General features: G+C 43.5%; 1 protein-coding gene across 1 annotated transcript; it reads right to left on the bottom strand.

Moving 5' to 3' along the window:
* Positions 1 to 3,195: 3,195 nt before the first annotated feature.
* si:dkey-32e6.6 (extracellular matrix protein 2) lies at positions 3,196 to 16,206 on the bottom strand. The gene is made up of 10 exons (XM_034591171.1): positions 14,641 to 16,206; positions 14,337 to 14,476; positions 13,987 to 14,229; positions 13,623 to 13,878; positions 13,172 to 13,287; positions 11,215 to 11,347; positions 10,669 to 10,826; positions 10,435 to 10,574; positions 4,941 to 5,267; positions 3,196 to 3,728 (listed from the first exon to the last, which is right to left on the bottom strand). Exons 1-10 carry the CDS (start codon positions 14,849 to 14,851, stop codon positions 3,581 to 3,583), a joined length of 1,872 nt encoding a protein of 623 aa, XP_034447062.1. The 5' UTR covers positions 14,852 to 16,206; the 3' UTR covers positions 3,196 to 3,580.
* Positions 16,207 to 16,233: the final 27 nt, after the last annotated feature.

The raw sequence follows: 16,233 nt of genomic DNA, 5'->3' as shown, positions 1-16,233 counted from the left end.
TTATTCTATTTTTATCCATTCCAAATTTAAAGTTTATTTCAAATTGGGTTTTCTTTTTGATATCTTCATTCAAGAGTGTGGTATTTTAGTTTGAGAGCAGGACTAATTGATGTCATCTTCCGATTTTCTATTGGTTTCACTTAAAACCCAGCGCTTGTACTCAAATGTGCCCAGCTTGTGCTCAAACTGTGCACTTGCACGCAGATATTTTGCTTGGACCGATTTCCTGCGCTTTCCTTCTCCTTGTGCTTATTCTGCTTCTGTACACGTGTGAAGCGTCTCCGCTTGGATTTTTCCACTGCTCTTTGGTTATTTTCTGCTGCACTTGGATTGGAGGGTGGGGGAGTGTATGAACCTGGTTAAAGTAACAGCCCATGCGGGAGTCTCCAATAAGTAAAGCTAACACACACATGCAACAGGGGAGCATCAATTTCATTCTATGGTTGGGGAATTTTGACAGATTTGTTGCACAAAAAAATTCAGAAAGCAGAGATTTCACACATGCACACAAGTAGCATGAGCGTGAGGAGAAGAGCTAAAGCTGCAATGAGAAGAGTTGAAGCTGGAGTGAAGGAAATCTGCCTGAGAAGCAAAAAATGTCTGAGTGCAAGCGCACATTTGAGTACAAGCAGAGCAAATCCAAGCTATTTGAGTGCAAGCGCAGGGTTTGTGGTGAAAGCATTACAAAATCTGAACATGAAATCGATAGATCCCGCTCTCAAACTGAAAGATCACGCTCTTGCATAAAGACTGAAAAAAATAAATAAAAATTCCATGCTCATCAATGTTGCTTATCATCAAGATGATGAGCTCATCAGGGTTGACGGCCGAGCGCTTAAAGGTCTCCTGCACACTGGGGTAAGCACATTCTAACTGATCCCAAATAGTTGACCCTCAACACTGGAACCCAGTCTCATGTTCTAGCAAAGGAACTGTCCTCACTCTTGTATCCTCACAGTCATCCTCTTCATCCTCGCCTCGTTTTATCTCGTCAGGAAAGGAAATCTTTGCCTGTTTTTCTCTTTGTGCGCTCTGGAGCTTTTTATTTTATCAGCCAGCACTTCCCCCCCATCCTCCAATAACAAACACAGGAAGCTGCTGTCGCCGGGTAGAACAGACATGGGAGAAGAGAGGCACTGCACTGCTCTACGGTCCCCTCACAAGCGGACTCTGGCCTCAGCTCGACGGGATGCGAAACATCTGTTCGGTGTGATGGGATGTCGGTTTAACACTTTGGTCATATCACACGCAGGGTGATGGATGGCGCTGAAGTGGCAAGGCTGTCAAATCTGAAAATACAACATGTGACAGGCCGTGGTGGAAGTGTTTTTAAAGATGTAAGATCATTGCCAAAGAATCCATGTGTACAACAGTATGAAAATGGGAACATGCAAAAAAAGAGAGCTGATGCAATTTGATCCTTTTTTGGGCAAAATTTGTGCTCTTCTCGTACGTGCAGGAGCTGCAGTATAAATACGAATGTGTAGTTTCTTAGACAGTAATGTGCTGTTTGCAAAATGACTGTACAATTATGGAGAACGAAGACTGCGCCACATGCACAGGACGGAGAGCAGAAATCCAACATGTGATTACACGCCCAGACAGAGAGAGTGAAAAGTATAAATAAATTTGTGAGCGTCTGTTCATGCTACATATTCAGACACTGTGTTCTCATAAACTGTGTCAGCTACTGGTCTTTCAATACACCAGCTCCATTGTTGCTCACTTATTAAGCATCTACCTCGCTCGGCCTCAGCCCTCCTCCCTCCGTCTCTCAACCACATGTCTGCAGGGGACCTTCTGTTCTTCATTTAGAGCCGCACAAACACGGCTCTCTGTTGAAACCTTGTACCTGGCGCCTGCGCGTCAACACAGCAAGTGCACGGGCTGCAAATTACGACTTCATCCAGTCAACGTGACTCGGCATTTGATCATTTTAATTGCTCCGAGTGATATACTGCGAAGTGTGTTGCGTCTTTGCACGGCTGGGTTCACAAATTAAAGAGGCTCACTGAAAAATATTTTGTTTGTTATTCTTTTTCTTCTCTCCGCGTGGAGACTGCGAGGACACCTATCATTTTTGATGCAGCATGAATTGCGGGAAGGCAGCGTAATCAAGTTGTCTACATGTCATGTTAAATTTAGGTCCTGAAGCTGAGTTATTGATGTCAACGCAGGGATGAGAGGAATAAAAATGATAAGGTTAAATGGAGAGTTGTTTCAGAAATCAACGCCAGATACCATCAAGCTTGCACTTACATCACAGAGCTCAGAGCATCTCTAGAGGCTCCAAGATCCTAGATATGTTGAGACAAAAGAATTGTGTATTGTTTCCATAAAGGAGGAGATAGAAACCACGAGGAGAGGGACAAACAGCAAGAAAGATGGACAGTGAGATACAGTGTTGGCAATAGATGCACAGAGAAAGAGAACATGGAGATCAGGGAAGTGGTTTTGTTAATGAGGCTGGCCGGGCACCAGAGCTCCAGTGGCTCTTGTTCCAAAATGGGAGCGGGGGGGGACCCAGCTCTGAACGTGCTCCAGCTCTCTGCCTTCACCTTCTCTGTTTTAAATCTCCTTCTCTCTCTCTCTCTTCCAACCACATCTAACTCAACTAGTTCATCTTTCGCTGATCCCCCTCTGAGAACAATCGCCTTATTGTGTCTTCAAATTCAGCTTGTTGTTTGTCCTCTTCAGCTCCACCCTGCCCGGACAGGCTTGTCACCTACAGCTAACCCCAGTAATGTGCTGCCCCACTACTCCCATGTGCACATACATGTACGTCCCAATTACTGTACACACTCCTGTAAGTGAATGATGTCATCTGTGCATGTGTCAGAGGCTCAGACTGGGCCTCGCTCACAGTCACAGTGACCCTAGGTGTTTTTCCCGAGCGGCTGGTTGTAGATGTTTATGTTGGAGGCCATTGGGTGATAGAGAACATGCAGAATGTTTATGTTTTCCTTTCTAATGGGCTCCCTGGGTTCGCACTGTGTCACCAGATATTTTCTCGGACTCTCAGGGACCCCCACGCTGCAGTCCCAACATTTCCCATGTCCCATCCAAACGGCCCCTTTGATACAGAGGCTCTTCCTGCCGCAGACTCAGACTGGAGACATGGCTTAATCCTCCTCAGTCAACATATTCTCAAAGTATCACACACTTGAATGAAGAGAATGAAAACAGAGTCAGACCTGTGTTTTGAGCGGATCCAGATTCCACCGTAATGTATGATCCCTTTTATACAACCGAGACAATTTTATATCATAATCAGTTCAATTACTGTGTAAATTACACATTGGCTTTAATACGGAGCAAAAACATTACAGTCATTTCCATAATCACAGATGAGATGCGAGAGAAAAAGATGGGTTTGGTGTTGGTAAAATGAAAGGAGCTCTGGCTGACTGAGCAAACTACATGATTTTTCTGCAAATCCTTCCTGATTTTAGGAAGATTATAATGAGAGGAGCAGTAGAGGGAGAAGACGGATACCGAAAACCCTGACGATAATGCGAATGTTTATTTTTCCTTTTTGTATCTGTGTGGTCTGGTGGTCAGATGTGTGATCCTGCTGCAGCTACAGGACCAGTCCCTGGCCATGAATCAGACAGGAGAAGGTATTTGGGGGAATCTTCTCCATTTCCAGTGGGTTATTTTCCAAGTGGACTGAAGCCAAGGTCGAGCCGGAGTTACGAGGATGGCACACTCCCCAGCGCCTCACCAGCCTGGGAGCACAACACACAAACACTTGAATTTAGATATATCATGCAGAATTCTATATCTAATGGACACTTGTACCCTATAGGAGCTACTTTTGCACTTTTCTTTTAAATTCACATAGTCAACCACATGTAAGACCTGAACATTATATCTTGTGATTGAGAATGAAAAGAGATAAGGAAGGAAATGTAGACAGTAAAAGTAATGGATAAATTGCTAATCTAAAATAAATAAAGAGTTATGGTTATATTTAAATCGCTGGGTGCCAATTATTAGCTAAAAGTAGTTGACAAAGAATAAAACATCCATATCCCATCTCTTCGAGTTGGAATAAACATAGAAATATCGACATTTACAAATTTGGTTCAATATCAGTTTCAAATCAATTCAAATGAAAACATATAGAAGAGCACGGGTGTTGTTGATGAAAGGGCTCAGGGGTGAATAACATATCTCATCTGCGATTGGATGCAAAACTATAAAAATATCTCAAGATGAGAAGGAGGTGCCATATTTTGGCATGAAGGACAGATGCCAGTGTCAATAAACAAAAAGGCAGCAGAATTGATACCTCCTGCGAGGGGCCACTACTCGTCTGAATGTTCGGATGTTTGTCACACATGAAAGGCAAACGGAAAATTGGGTCATGTCTTAAAACATCTTATGTTTCTTTGAACGACTCTTCTCCATTATTCTTTTAGCGTTATTACAGATTCGAAATATATACATGATACAGGGATTCCAGGTTGTCTTTCCAAAGAAAACAATGTGTGACTCCACTTTTTTAAATAATCACTGGGTCTTTGTCTTTCAAACAGGAATGAGACAAGACTTTAGGATTGTTTCTTAGGTCACTTCTCTGCAGTTGCGAGCTGACGGACGTTGGCCAAGTTTTCTGTTTGAAGTGCATGCATCGAGTTGGGCTGCTGACCACAATAACAAACACAAGGTCATGGACATCGTAATTGTTATTTTGTTTACCATGCTGTGTTAGCGCAAAGGACAAACTGGTGCAGTTCAGTACAGATTAATGAGAAACTGTCTTCATCTTTTCTTTTTGAAATGTGGGCTTGAAAACTTGTATTTGTAAAGACACTGAATACCCTACAATATCCTTCTTTGCTGCTTTTCCAAGCGCCTTAAAATAATTTCCAAAGGGAGCCTCACTTGCTTAACTTCACTCCTTAACACTTAATTGACGGTAAATGTGATTCTACCTGATCTGGTTGTTGTCCAGTCTGAGCACCTGCAGCTTCTTAAACTGCCGCACACAGCGAGGGACCTCCCGCAGGTGATTGTTGTCCAATAGGAGCTCAACCAGGGAGCGGTAGGTTCCAACAAAAGACGGTCGCTGTAAACCCTCGTTGCTCAAGGCATTGTGGGATAACCAGAGGGAGCGTAGGCCGGGCCGCAGGTGGCGGAACGCGAAGGTGGGGATGTCCCTGATGTTGTTGTGTTGGAGGTGCAGTTTGTGGAGAGGACGAGGCAGATTCATCGGGACAGAGGTGAACTGGTTGAAGGACAAGTCCAAGGCTTCCAGGGACCTAAGGAGAAAAAGCCCACAGAAGAATCATGATTCTCAGAGATGTACGAGAAGACATTTTACTGATAGTGCTTTCAGCAACGGATGGAGAGTGCAGAGTGGGAGTCTAAGATGCGGGGGAGACATGGGGAGCAGTGGGGGAGATAATACTGGGGTCTGGGGGGTGAACTGTAAGAGAGCATGGCAGTTTGAGGGGGAAATTGTGGTTGATAGAGTGGTTGATAAAGGGAAAACAAATGTTTTGTTAGTGGTAAAAAGAATGGAGGGAGGGAGCAGATCTCAGGGGTCGGAGGCAGAGACACAACACAGAGCCTCAGTGTTCTCTCTGGAAGATCCCACACAGCTGTTGTGAGTTTGTGGCCCAGCTCACAGCAGGAGATGAACCTCATTTCCTGTTCTTCCACCTTTCACAGACCACACTCAACAGCCAATGAACTCAGAGCATCGTCAGGAGGCCAGCCAATGCCCACGCAGTGGAGTGAAATGAGGCCCAATGAGGAATCAAGGAGAGAGGAGGATTGTGGATGTGGGAGACGCTTAGACTGACATGTGACTGACTGACGTTGAGTGCCTCAGCATTTCTGCCGCTAAGTGACTTACGGTAAGACCCCTTCATTAACTCTCAACCCTTGAACTTTGCAACTCCCAGGATGCACTGCTGTTTTTACCCCCATGAGATGATGTGTTTACGATGCCAAGGAGTTAAATCCCTGAATTGATCAAAAATGTTTATATACCAACATTTGACCAATTCAGGGCCATGCAAACCAGTAAGTCCATGTACTGACTTTTCAACCATACCCATGACATTTTGAATGACAATGAAGAACCATTGATTTAACTGAACCAACAAAGGGTCCAACAAAGAACCAATTTTTGCTGATGTTCTTTGGGGCACCTTTCATGAACCATCAAAAATGGTTCTTTGACGCACCCTTGGGGGTTCTTTATAGAACCAAATGCAGAAATGGTTCTTTAAACAACCTCTGGCTAAAAGGTTAGCGTCACTTCAAACAACCATTTTTGGTTCCAGATGGCACTTTTATTTTTCTGTGTGTAAATCAATTAATTTCAGGTAATTGGTCTGTGTTGCAGGAAAGGTCATGGTTGGCATTTGTCCTTCCTCCCTCAGTTGCGTGGAACAAGGTCCAGTGTGGAGGTTGGTTACGTACCACTCTGCCTAAGGGAGGTGTAATAAAACATCACATCAGTACAACCATAAATGTGGGAAAGAGCACAACGGTAGATTGAACTCAAAACCAACACGAGCCAACACTCACTCACTGCACAGCAGGCCTTTTGTGTAACCTACACGTATCGTGGCAGTTATGGATTCCTGTGAAAAATGTGTTTCTGTTGAAAATTTAAACCCAACATATATCACTTGATCCGTTCTCCGCACTGCTTGGCTGGTGTTGATTTGTATTCTCCATCTTTGCCAGGAAGCTCAGCGGCAGTCCGCTCAGAGCTCCATATGGTAATGATGAGGTATTAATGGGGGACACGCAGTCCTCTCTTCTCAGAGGACCCCACCCTCCATACCCCCACCCACTGTCACACACACACACTGTCACACACACACACACACACACACACACACACACACACACACACCCACACACACACACACACACACACACATAGGGAACATGATGTACAAGAAACTGATGAATTAACATAATTGACATGTATGATGTGTGAATTTCTAAATGCAAATTCACAAATGATTACTGCATTATCAAACTAACAAACATGCCCTAAAACAATCTCTTTCCAGGATTAATTTATGACTTCATCTCTGAAATATTTAATAGCGAAACAAAGAGCTATCACACAAAATCCAAAGTTTATTGTGTGCATGAATTTGTGTGTGTGTCCATGTTTGAGAGCGAAACACGGCCAGGAGTAATCAAGCTGCTCTGCTTATCCTCAGGATGTTGGGTTGTAACAGGAATCTGCACACAGGGATTATACACACTTTGGGAACCAAACCAGGATAGGTGGTGTAGCCAGGCGGAGCAGCTGCGCCAAACCGGGTGCACAGACCAAGACTTGATTTGAATAATGGTTTGATGGATGGATGATGGCAGAGAAAGGGTTTAGCTATATTGTGTCATTGTGTTGCAGGCTTCTGTGTACACTGAATTTATTAACATAGACTGACGTGTGGTATTTTAGGCCGTTAGTCACATCTGTTGAGTGCAGACTGAAGCACATTTGGATTAATTTATACACTGAATATGACTGTGGCTGTACTTAGTGTATGGTGTTCGCCCACTGTGAGTTTACTTCTATGTCTAGGGTACATATATCAATGTCACATTTAAATGTGAACTAAATTACTATTCAATCAAAGTCAGAGGTTTTCACATGACACAAGTGTGATGCTTCATCATTGTGTTTTTGTGTGGTGGTGGTGGTGTGTGCATGTGTGCTTGTTATGCCACGTAAGCTTATTGCAAAACCAATTTGTGGGGGTCTGAAGATAAAAGAGCTTTCATTACACGTCCTGTCAGGCTCCGACACGTCATGACGTGACGCAACACACACACACAGCTTTGATGTGATGATCAGTGAACCTGTGCCTCCGCAGTCAGTGTGAGCCCGCAGCGATGATAAATGTAACCACAGATCCTCTCCAACAACTGCCTCTCAGTCAAAATGACACAAAGGATGAAAATCAAATGAATATATATACATATCAAATTCAATCAGGACGTAATGACTTCCTGTTTAAACATAAAGTCAAACAAAATGAGACAAAGTTTCTGTGTCACTTGTCAATTACTACTGCCGCCACAGTTTGACTGTTTTCTGTTTTTAGTTAATGACCCATGTTAAATTGCAGAGCACGCAAAGCAAAATCCAGATTACAAACACTTTCCATTAAAAATAATAATTGGAAACATATTACCCGCAAAATGTTATTATGATGGACTTTTGGAATGACTGAATATGTGATTATTTATGGTGCTTTCATCAGTGAAAGTAACTTGAAACATGTGGTTCTGTTGGCTGGCAGAAGGGATGTGATCATGATTCAATTTTGAGTGAGTGCGGAGACATTTAACAGATATTTGAGCTGACAGCTTCATAAAAAGCCAGGAGAAGATGTAAAATGTGTGTGTGTGTTTGACAATGAAAGCTGTCCATGAAGAAAGACAAGTTGGCTCTTAGTACAAAGTCATACTACTGCAGATGTTGATTAAATTACAAATATGTACTTGACACATGTACTTGACGTACTTAAGTATTTTTGAAAGTACTTATTAAAAACTAGAAATACTGTCCTGTGGTTGTTTGCCTCCATCAAGCAGTGCAATTTCAGTCGACATGCATTTTCCACCTTTGACAACTGAAATCGAATCAGTTCGTCTTTGAGTACAAGTGACAACTGGTCAAAATTTGAAGAAAATTCCCTAAAGGCAGACTTGAGATATCAAGAGGCCAAACACATGTTTTGTGAGGCCGCCACGACCTGCTACCACCCAAATATAATGAGTTTATTCATGAGGCCAAGTGAACATTTGTAGCAAATTTGAAAAAAATGTCCTCAAGGAGCTTTTACAATTATTGGGTTCACAAGAATGGGACAGAGAGACAACCTGAAAACATAACGCCTCTGGGTCCAAAAACATGGCCACTGGGAGCAAGAAAGCAAACATATCTTAGCTGAACTATTAGGCTATAATACACAAACTGATCACAGTTTACCTGCACAGTAATTTACAAGGTACAGTATATAATGAGGTGAGGTGCTAGCATTCAGCCTGGTCTGCATGAGACAGATCCCAGGTCCAAGCTGCTCTCCCCAGCTCCCCCTAAACATCCAGTATATCCTCCACTCGTACCTCCGATCCCTGCAGCCCAGCAAGAGGCAACAATAACACTGACTTCATGACATGGAACAGAGGCGCTCCACTAACCAGAACCACACTGCAGATTATTATCTTTCTTCAGACAATTTACTTTTCATTCTCTCGCTCCCTCTTTTCATTCCCTTTCTGTCTGTTTTTCCACACACCTCCGCAGAGCAACATAAGGATTTCATTTCTCCCGAAATTCAACATGGATTTAATCGTCATGTGCAGAACAACATTCAATCCAACTACTTGACCTTTGACCTCTCAGGTGTCCTCTCCCGCAGAGTTAGTGGAGATCGGGTCAAGTTCAGTTTGTTCACACTTGTCTTTGCAGTGCTGAGGGAAGCTTTTAAAGGAAGGAGGCTAATAAGCTGCCGCTCTCACCACTAATCAGGTCAAGTGTCAGGAGTCAAATACACCTGAGTCAGAAGTCAAATGAAGAGTTGACGTGCAGCGGGACAGAGCCGTCTCTTCTCCGTCCCAGAGGTTTTTTATTTTCCCTCTGAGGTCACAACATGTCATCATTTCTTCAGTCAGATTTTGCCCCGAATTTATTTACTCAGCTTTAGATTTCTACGGTTCTATCCTGTCTTTCCTTCCCTCTCTCTTTCTTTTATTTATTTTACTCTGTTTTCCCTGAATCTCCCACTGTGGTGCACAAGGACCCGAGGGAGCAGAGAAAAACCCACTGGAATTCACCATATTTAAACATGACACACACGCACAGACACCATCTAGACACATTGAGACAAACACAGAAACACACACACACACACGTACGTATGCAGGCAGAACATTGCCCTTGAGCTCTCCCTCACACGTCTGCTCGTCTGAGTACACAAGGTCAAGTGTGATAACTTCTGCATGTGTGAGAGAGAGGGAAGGAGAAGAAGGAGGAAAAAGAAGAAGGTGAAGAAGAATACGAAGAAGAAGAATGTGTGATAGATTGATACCTTAACATGCTAAAGAAGACAAAACGTACTGATGTGGATTAAGTGAGTGTGTTTGCATGTGGATTACATGGGTCAGCACCTGATACTGATACTTACTATCAGTTACTACTTAAATTATAGGAATAGGAGGTGTATCATCTTTTGACGGAAATGTGTTATGTTAAGTACCGCACGCATCAAATGAAAACCTAGAAAAAACAATCAAAACTCATAACAAAAGGATCCAGATTGCCAGAAAACACCAGTCCACCCTCTTGTGGCGGACAGAGGGAGTGCATTTAAATAGATGGATTGATGGATGGATGGATGGATGGATGGATGGATGGATGGATGGGTGGGTGGACGGACATACTTGACATGGGTCCAGGCGCGGTCACCAATCCTTTGCTCGTGCAGCAGGTTGTGACTCAGGTCCAGCACTTTCAGATGGACACAGCCCCTCAGTGGCTCCTCTGACACCTCCATAATCTGGTTTCCATTCAACTCCAACTCCTGGATGAAAGAAAAAAAGACAGGCGTTGGAACTACTCTCATCCTTGTGTCTACGTATAACGGGGGAGGATTCAGTGAAGTTATATGAGTGCACCTGAAGAGAGCGAGGAAGGCCCAGAGGGAGGGAACGGAAGCGGTTGTTGTCCAACTGGAGTCTCAGGAGCTTCTTCAGAGGTCTGAAGGAGAGCGGTGACACACTGCCATCATGAAGAATATTCTCCTCCAGCTCCAGACTCGACAGGTTCCTCAGACCTGGAATAATATTTTTAAAAAGATTATTTATATAGCACCTTTTAAGACATAGTTTTGGAGGAGCTGTAATTTATGTGGACTCTGTCGGCTCAGGCAGGTGAAGAGAGAATTGCAAAGATCCAAAGGACAGGAAATGAAAACACGAATAACAATCTCTAGGTTTCTTCTGGTTAAAACACGATGGTCTTTGAAAGTTTCCTGAGCTGCAGAAAACTCGACTGGAGAACTGTGTTGACGACTATTCAAGGTGAGGTCATTGTTAAAGGTGACACCAAGATTTTTTGCCAATGTTTTGGGATAGAGAACCCAGGTGCTTCCCGGTGCATGTAATCATAGCCACTATTTTGAGAGACGCCTTTTATTTCTCAGTCCTGTACACGACTCCTACCTTTGAAACAGTCAGGTGTGAGTGTAGTGAGCTTGTTGCTGTTCAGCTTGAGCTCCGTGAGAGACAGCGGCAGTGGTGGGATCCTGGTGAGCTGGTTGCCATCCAGGTTAAGTTTCTTCAGAAAGGTCAAGTTCTACATGACACACAGCAAAAAAGAAAAGAAACGAGAGAGACAGATGGATTTACAGGCCAGGGAGATAAAACAGACAAAAATGGACACTTCTTTTGAAAATCCATAATTTCACATCCCTCTCGCCAAGCAGGACACAATCACAGCTGACAGAAATACACCAAATGAGAGAATGTCAGATCCGAGCATCTACTCCATGTCATCTATCATGTTGTATTTTGGGCAAAGCTGCTCAGTGTGGCTCCTCAGTTAAAGCTGCTGCGGTCGGTGTGTGTGTGTCAAGTAAAAGCAGTGGACGGCATCTTTTGCAGGATCCTTCTAGCCAGGCCATCGGTCCTCTGTCATTACCGGGATGCAAGGAGAAAATTGTTGAGAAAAAGAAAAAAAAGAAAATCCCTAAAAATAATTTCCCTTTTATTCTCTACATCATTGGCTGCAGCTGTTTTCCGACAGGTTTGTCCCAGCCAATACCGTGAGAGGATGTCAATGGTGGTGTGTAATGATTGGTCAGAGTGCGGCGGGCTGCCTCCGTGTGGTCAGGATCTGTGTCATTTGGAGGTTAGACCAGGGGTTATTCTTAGAGAGGATTAGTTAATGCAATTTTCAGTGCTCTTTTATTACCGTAATGATACAGGAAGCAGCCTAACTTTTATTTTAATTAGATGCAAAGTAGCTAGTAAAACTAGAGCTAGAGTCTTATAACTCACAAATTCACTCATTTCACATGTAGCAGGCTGCAGATTCCCATGATCCCCACATGAAGGAGGTTTTTTTATGTCAATATCAGATCAGTTCTATATGTGTTAACCTTTACCACCTATAAAAGTAAAATTAAATAAAAGCAGCTGCAAATGCATTCGCACCACCCGTGTTTGGGCTTTGCACCAACTCAGTAGGACCATAAATCTGCATTACTGTCTATTGCACTATATTGCAGTGATTATATGTATATTTTAACTCTTAATGAAACAAGGTGTTCATAGTGGAAGGCAAAGAAAGAATTCCATTGTACAGCCTCTGTACATATGACAATAAACGCTTTGAGCTTGAACTTTTACACATGCAGTAACACTTAAAAGCTGTCAGCTAAAACAATTGAACATTATTGTGGCACTTTACTGTCCTGTGTATGTCTAACACTCCATCCATCCATCCATATACCGTTTGGGGGTCACTGGGGGAGCTGATAATAGCCAGCGCGACACAGGTCCAACAGAGAGACAAGTAACCATTCACAAAATTTAGAGCCTCCAATCGACCCAACCCCAATTTGCATGTCTGATGTCAGAGAACCGGAGAAAACCCACACAGACACTGGGAGAAACCGAGAAAGGCCGCGGCCAAACCGGGATTCAAACTAGGAGCCTTCTAGCTGTGAGGGGGAAGTACTGACCACTGCACCTCAGCCCAACACTCAATTTAATGCTCAAAATAGAAACAGAATACAGGTTATTTTCACTGTGTGGAACTTCTTTCTTTCTTTCCTCTTTTGTTTATTTCTTTTTCTCCTTTGTGAATTTGTATTCCATCCCCCCATGTAACACTTTAGTATTTTAAATCAACACTATGCAACTTTTTTGACCTTATAATAGCAGCTTCCAAATCTGTTAGCTGCTACACTGACTTGGAAAAGGGAGAATGCCTCTTTTCACACCACAAAACTTTGGTGAGCAGAGTGGCTGCAGGGGGCGCTGTTGCTTAAGTGGCAGAGAGTTGTACATTCAAACATGATTTAACTTTACAGGTGTGATGCACAGTACTCTACGGTCACCAGTGTGGACAGCAGTGTTGGATGAATCAGATGAAATACGGAGCAGAGATACTCACAGTCAGGGGCTTTTCACTGAAGGACTCATCGTCCAGCTGGTTCTTGCTCAGGTCCAGTGTGTCAAGGTTCAACAGGCCAGAGAAAACCTGTGGCTCCAGGATTCTGATGTTGTTTTCTTCAAAGATAAATCACGTTATTCCACAAGATGTCGTTCACATAGTAGCCTATACTGTAAGAATGTAATATGCTGTGATAAGTATTTCGACAGGACTTGACTCAGATGTCATGGTGACACATTTGTGCTGGGACTTATTGGTCAGTGAACTTTGTCAGAGAAAGAATGAACATCACGTCAGGTTTCCGTTACTGACACTATATGTAAAGAAATATTATGTGTGTGTGCTACTTTCGTACAGTGAATCTGCCACCACAGCGTGTAAACGCGCGCACACACACACACACACACACACACACACACACACACACACAGACACACAGACTAATACACACCTGCCATGTCCAGCTTTGTGGCCTCCAGGTTGTGGATGATTGGCAGGTGAGTCATGCCGATGCCCCTGCAGCTGATTTCTCTGTCAGTGGTCTGACACTCGCCAAGAGGAGACTCCGTGAAGCTACTGTGTGTTTCTGTTTGATCAGTGGGAGGCTCAGTGGCCTCTAACTCTTCTTCTTCCTCCTCCTCCTCCTCCTCCTCTTCTTCTCCCTCTTCTTCTTCTCCCTCTTCTTCCCCCTCTTCTTCTTCTTCTTCCTCTTCCTGACACAAAAAATGTATAGAATTACATGACAGATAATTGCTTCATTAAATAAACTGAAAACAAAAGAAATCGTCTTATTTGTCAGAAAAGAGGAAGGAAACCTCTTCTTCTTCATCGTCGTCATCATCATCATCGTCGTCATCATCATCGTCATCATCATCGTCGTCGTCGTCATCATCATCATCATCATCTTCTTCTTCCTCCTCCTCCTCCTCTGCTTTCTCTGGATCCGTCAGCCTCTTCTTCTCAGCATGAAGTTCTCTCAGTACAGCCATGAGGGCGCTGGATTCCACTTCTGCTTTTCCACGCTTCCTCCAGCCCATCAGCGGTTGCCCCACTCCTGCCTACAAAGATAAAAATACACCAACACTTTAAATCTAAGGAGTAAATCAGTGTAAATCAACTGATTCTTAAAGACGTTGAGAGATGTTTTGTATTTGTCAGTTCCTACTATTCTATATGCGTTGGCTTCCACTGTAGCTGCATGATTGGCCCTCCCCCCGGCTCCTCTCCTTCTTCTATCAGCCTCCACGTTTCTTTGCTGTTCCATCTCCTCTTCTGCCTCCAAATTCAGATGCTCGTCCTCTCTCTCTTCATCATAAAGATGACACCAAGGGTGAGGGGCACAATTAGAGACACCAATCAATCAAAAAGTAGGTTTTTCACTATGATGTATGAGCTGAATAACTTCAAACTAATTCAGTTATTAAAACAATTTTCATCCAAGAACATGCAGAAAAAAAAAAACAGCTTACCAGCAGGAAGCGTTGATCTTGACACATGTGAATCTGACAAGGTCCCAGCTGTATCAGTTCCTGGTGGAAGAACGGCTGCTGTTTCTGCATCAGGTGCCTCAGAAGAAGTTTCAAGGTGAGCATCCATGTCCTGCCAAGAGTTCAGGCTTAGTCCTGATAAAATTGTGCCACTCAGACAAATGAGCATGATCCATGTCCTTGGTTTCTCCATTTCTGGATCAATTCAAGCTTTTTTCCGATTGACAAAAACGTCCCAGAGCTTTAAGATCCTCAGCGATGAAGAAGCGAATCCGAAGAAAGGGCAGACGATTGTGCCAAACTGTAGAAACTGAAACTGTCAGAACCTTTAAGAAGTAAAAAAGTCAGAAAAGAAGAATTTCAGATTATTAACACAGAGTAAAAACTGTGGTGAAGTCTCTCCACAGTGACGTATTGCACATGTCCCCTTCTCAGAGTGAAATGAGGAAAAGAGTGAGAGGATGGGGAGGAATATCCAGCAGGCCGAGATGTACAAAAAAAATAAACCCTCACATTGTTAATAAGGGCCCTGGTTCATCGCACCATGAAATACACAGACCCGCCCTGCTCCTCCTCGTCTCCTCGGCCTTTCATAACTGTCTGCTAACACCGGGTGGAAAGACAGAGGTTTGTGGAGGAGATAAGAGACGAACAAGATAAAAAACAGCAACACAGTAACTTTCATACACATGCGATAGGTTCCAGTTGGACGCTGTCCTGTAGTTTGACAGATGAATTCACGATGTTCTGTATGTTTTGTGTTTTTCTCCTCACTGAATCAGACTGGGATCTGAGCAGACTGCTCTGATCTTTGACCTTTTACGACACGAGACAGTTCAGGTTGGAGTCAGCCTTGTTTGGCCAAGCTCCACTAGCGTGTATGTACGAAATCAAACACGACCTCTGTGGACATAGACAATGAGCCCGTCTTCACATTCTGTACACACATACTGTACATAGATTGTCTAGTACTCCGGATTGTGTGTGCATCTCCACCTTCGACGCTCGAGCCAAGCAGGTGCCACTGGCTGAGTGTTGAGCCAAAGTGGGATTTTCACTGTGGGCTGAAACCTGCTGACAGACCTTATTTGCTCAGTAACCACACACACATGCACTAAATCGGTTGACATGTACATGAATGCTGTTATATCCCAGACAACCTGAAAGACACGATTAATTTATAGATCTGAATTATGCATCAGCTCTTGGCCGTGAAACAGGTTTTTATATTTCTGTATCTGGAGATCAGCTGATGAGACGGAGACGGCAGCAGAACCCAGACATGTTCCAAATGGCACATCGGACAACTTAGCACTCAACACTGAAACTCTCGGGTCCCCGCGTATTCTTCCAAGGTAAATAGCGATGTTGTCCAAAGACCATACATTTAAATCTTGACATGAGCATGCAGTAACCCACTAACCACATTCGACCTCATCCGAAACCTCAGTCAGACAACACCCTGGTTGACCAGTTCCCACTGCAGAGAATGGTACTCAAGTGTAAAATATCAAAAAATACAGAAACAGCTCTCAAACGCAAGCCGTAAAAAAAAGAATTGGGTTTATTTAGTAT

The sequence above is a fragment of the Hippoglossus hippoglossus genome, chromosome 7 (genome assembly GCF_009819705.1).
Source record: "Hippoglossus hippoglossus isolate fHipHip1 chromosome 7, fHipHip1.pri, whole genome shotgun sequence".
NCBI classification, from domain to species: Eukaryota; Metazoa; Chordata; class Actinopteri; order Pleuronectiformes; family Pleuronectidae; genus Hippoglossus; species Hippoglossus hippoglossus.
Note: the sequence above shows the minus strand (reverse complement) of the source record. Positions and strands in the feature narration are given on the sequence as shown.

Bases quoted from the DNA above. Each gene is read 5' to 3' on its own strand.
- si:dkey-32e6.6 (XM_034591171.1), bottom strand. From the start codon at position 14,851: ATGGAGAAACCAAGGACATGGATCATGCTCATTTGTCTGAGTGGCACA. The intron at 14,477-14,640 runs GTAAGCTGTTTT...TTTATGATGAAG, and splicing joins AAGATCAACGCTTCCTGCTG to AGAGAGAGGACGAGCATCTG. The intron at 5,268-10,434 runs GTATGTCCGTCC...TTTTCTCCTTAG, and splicing joins CGCGCCTGGACCCATGTCAA to GTCCCTGGAAGCCTTGGACT.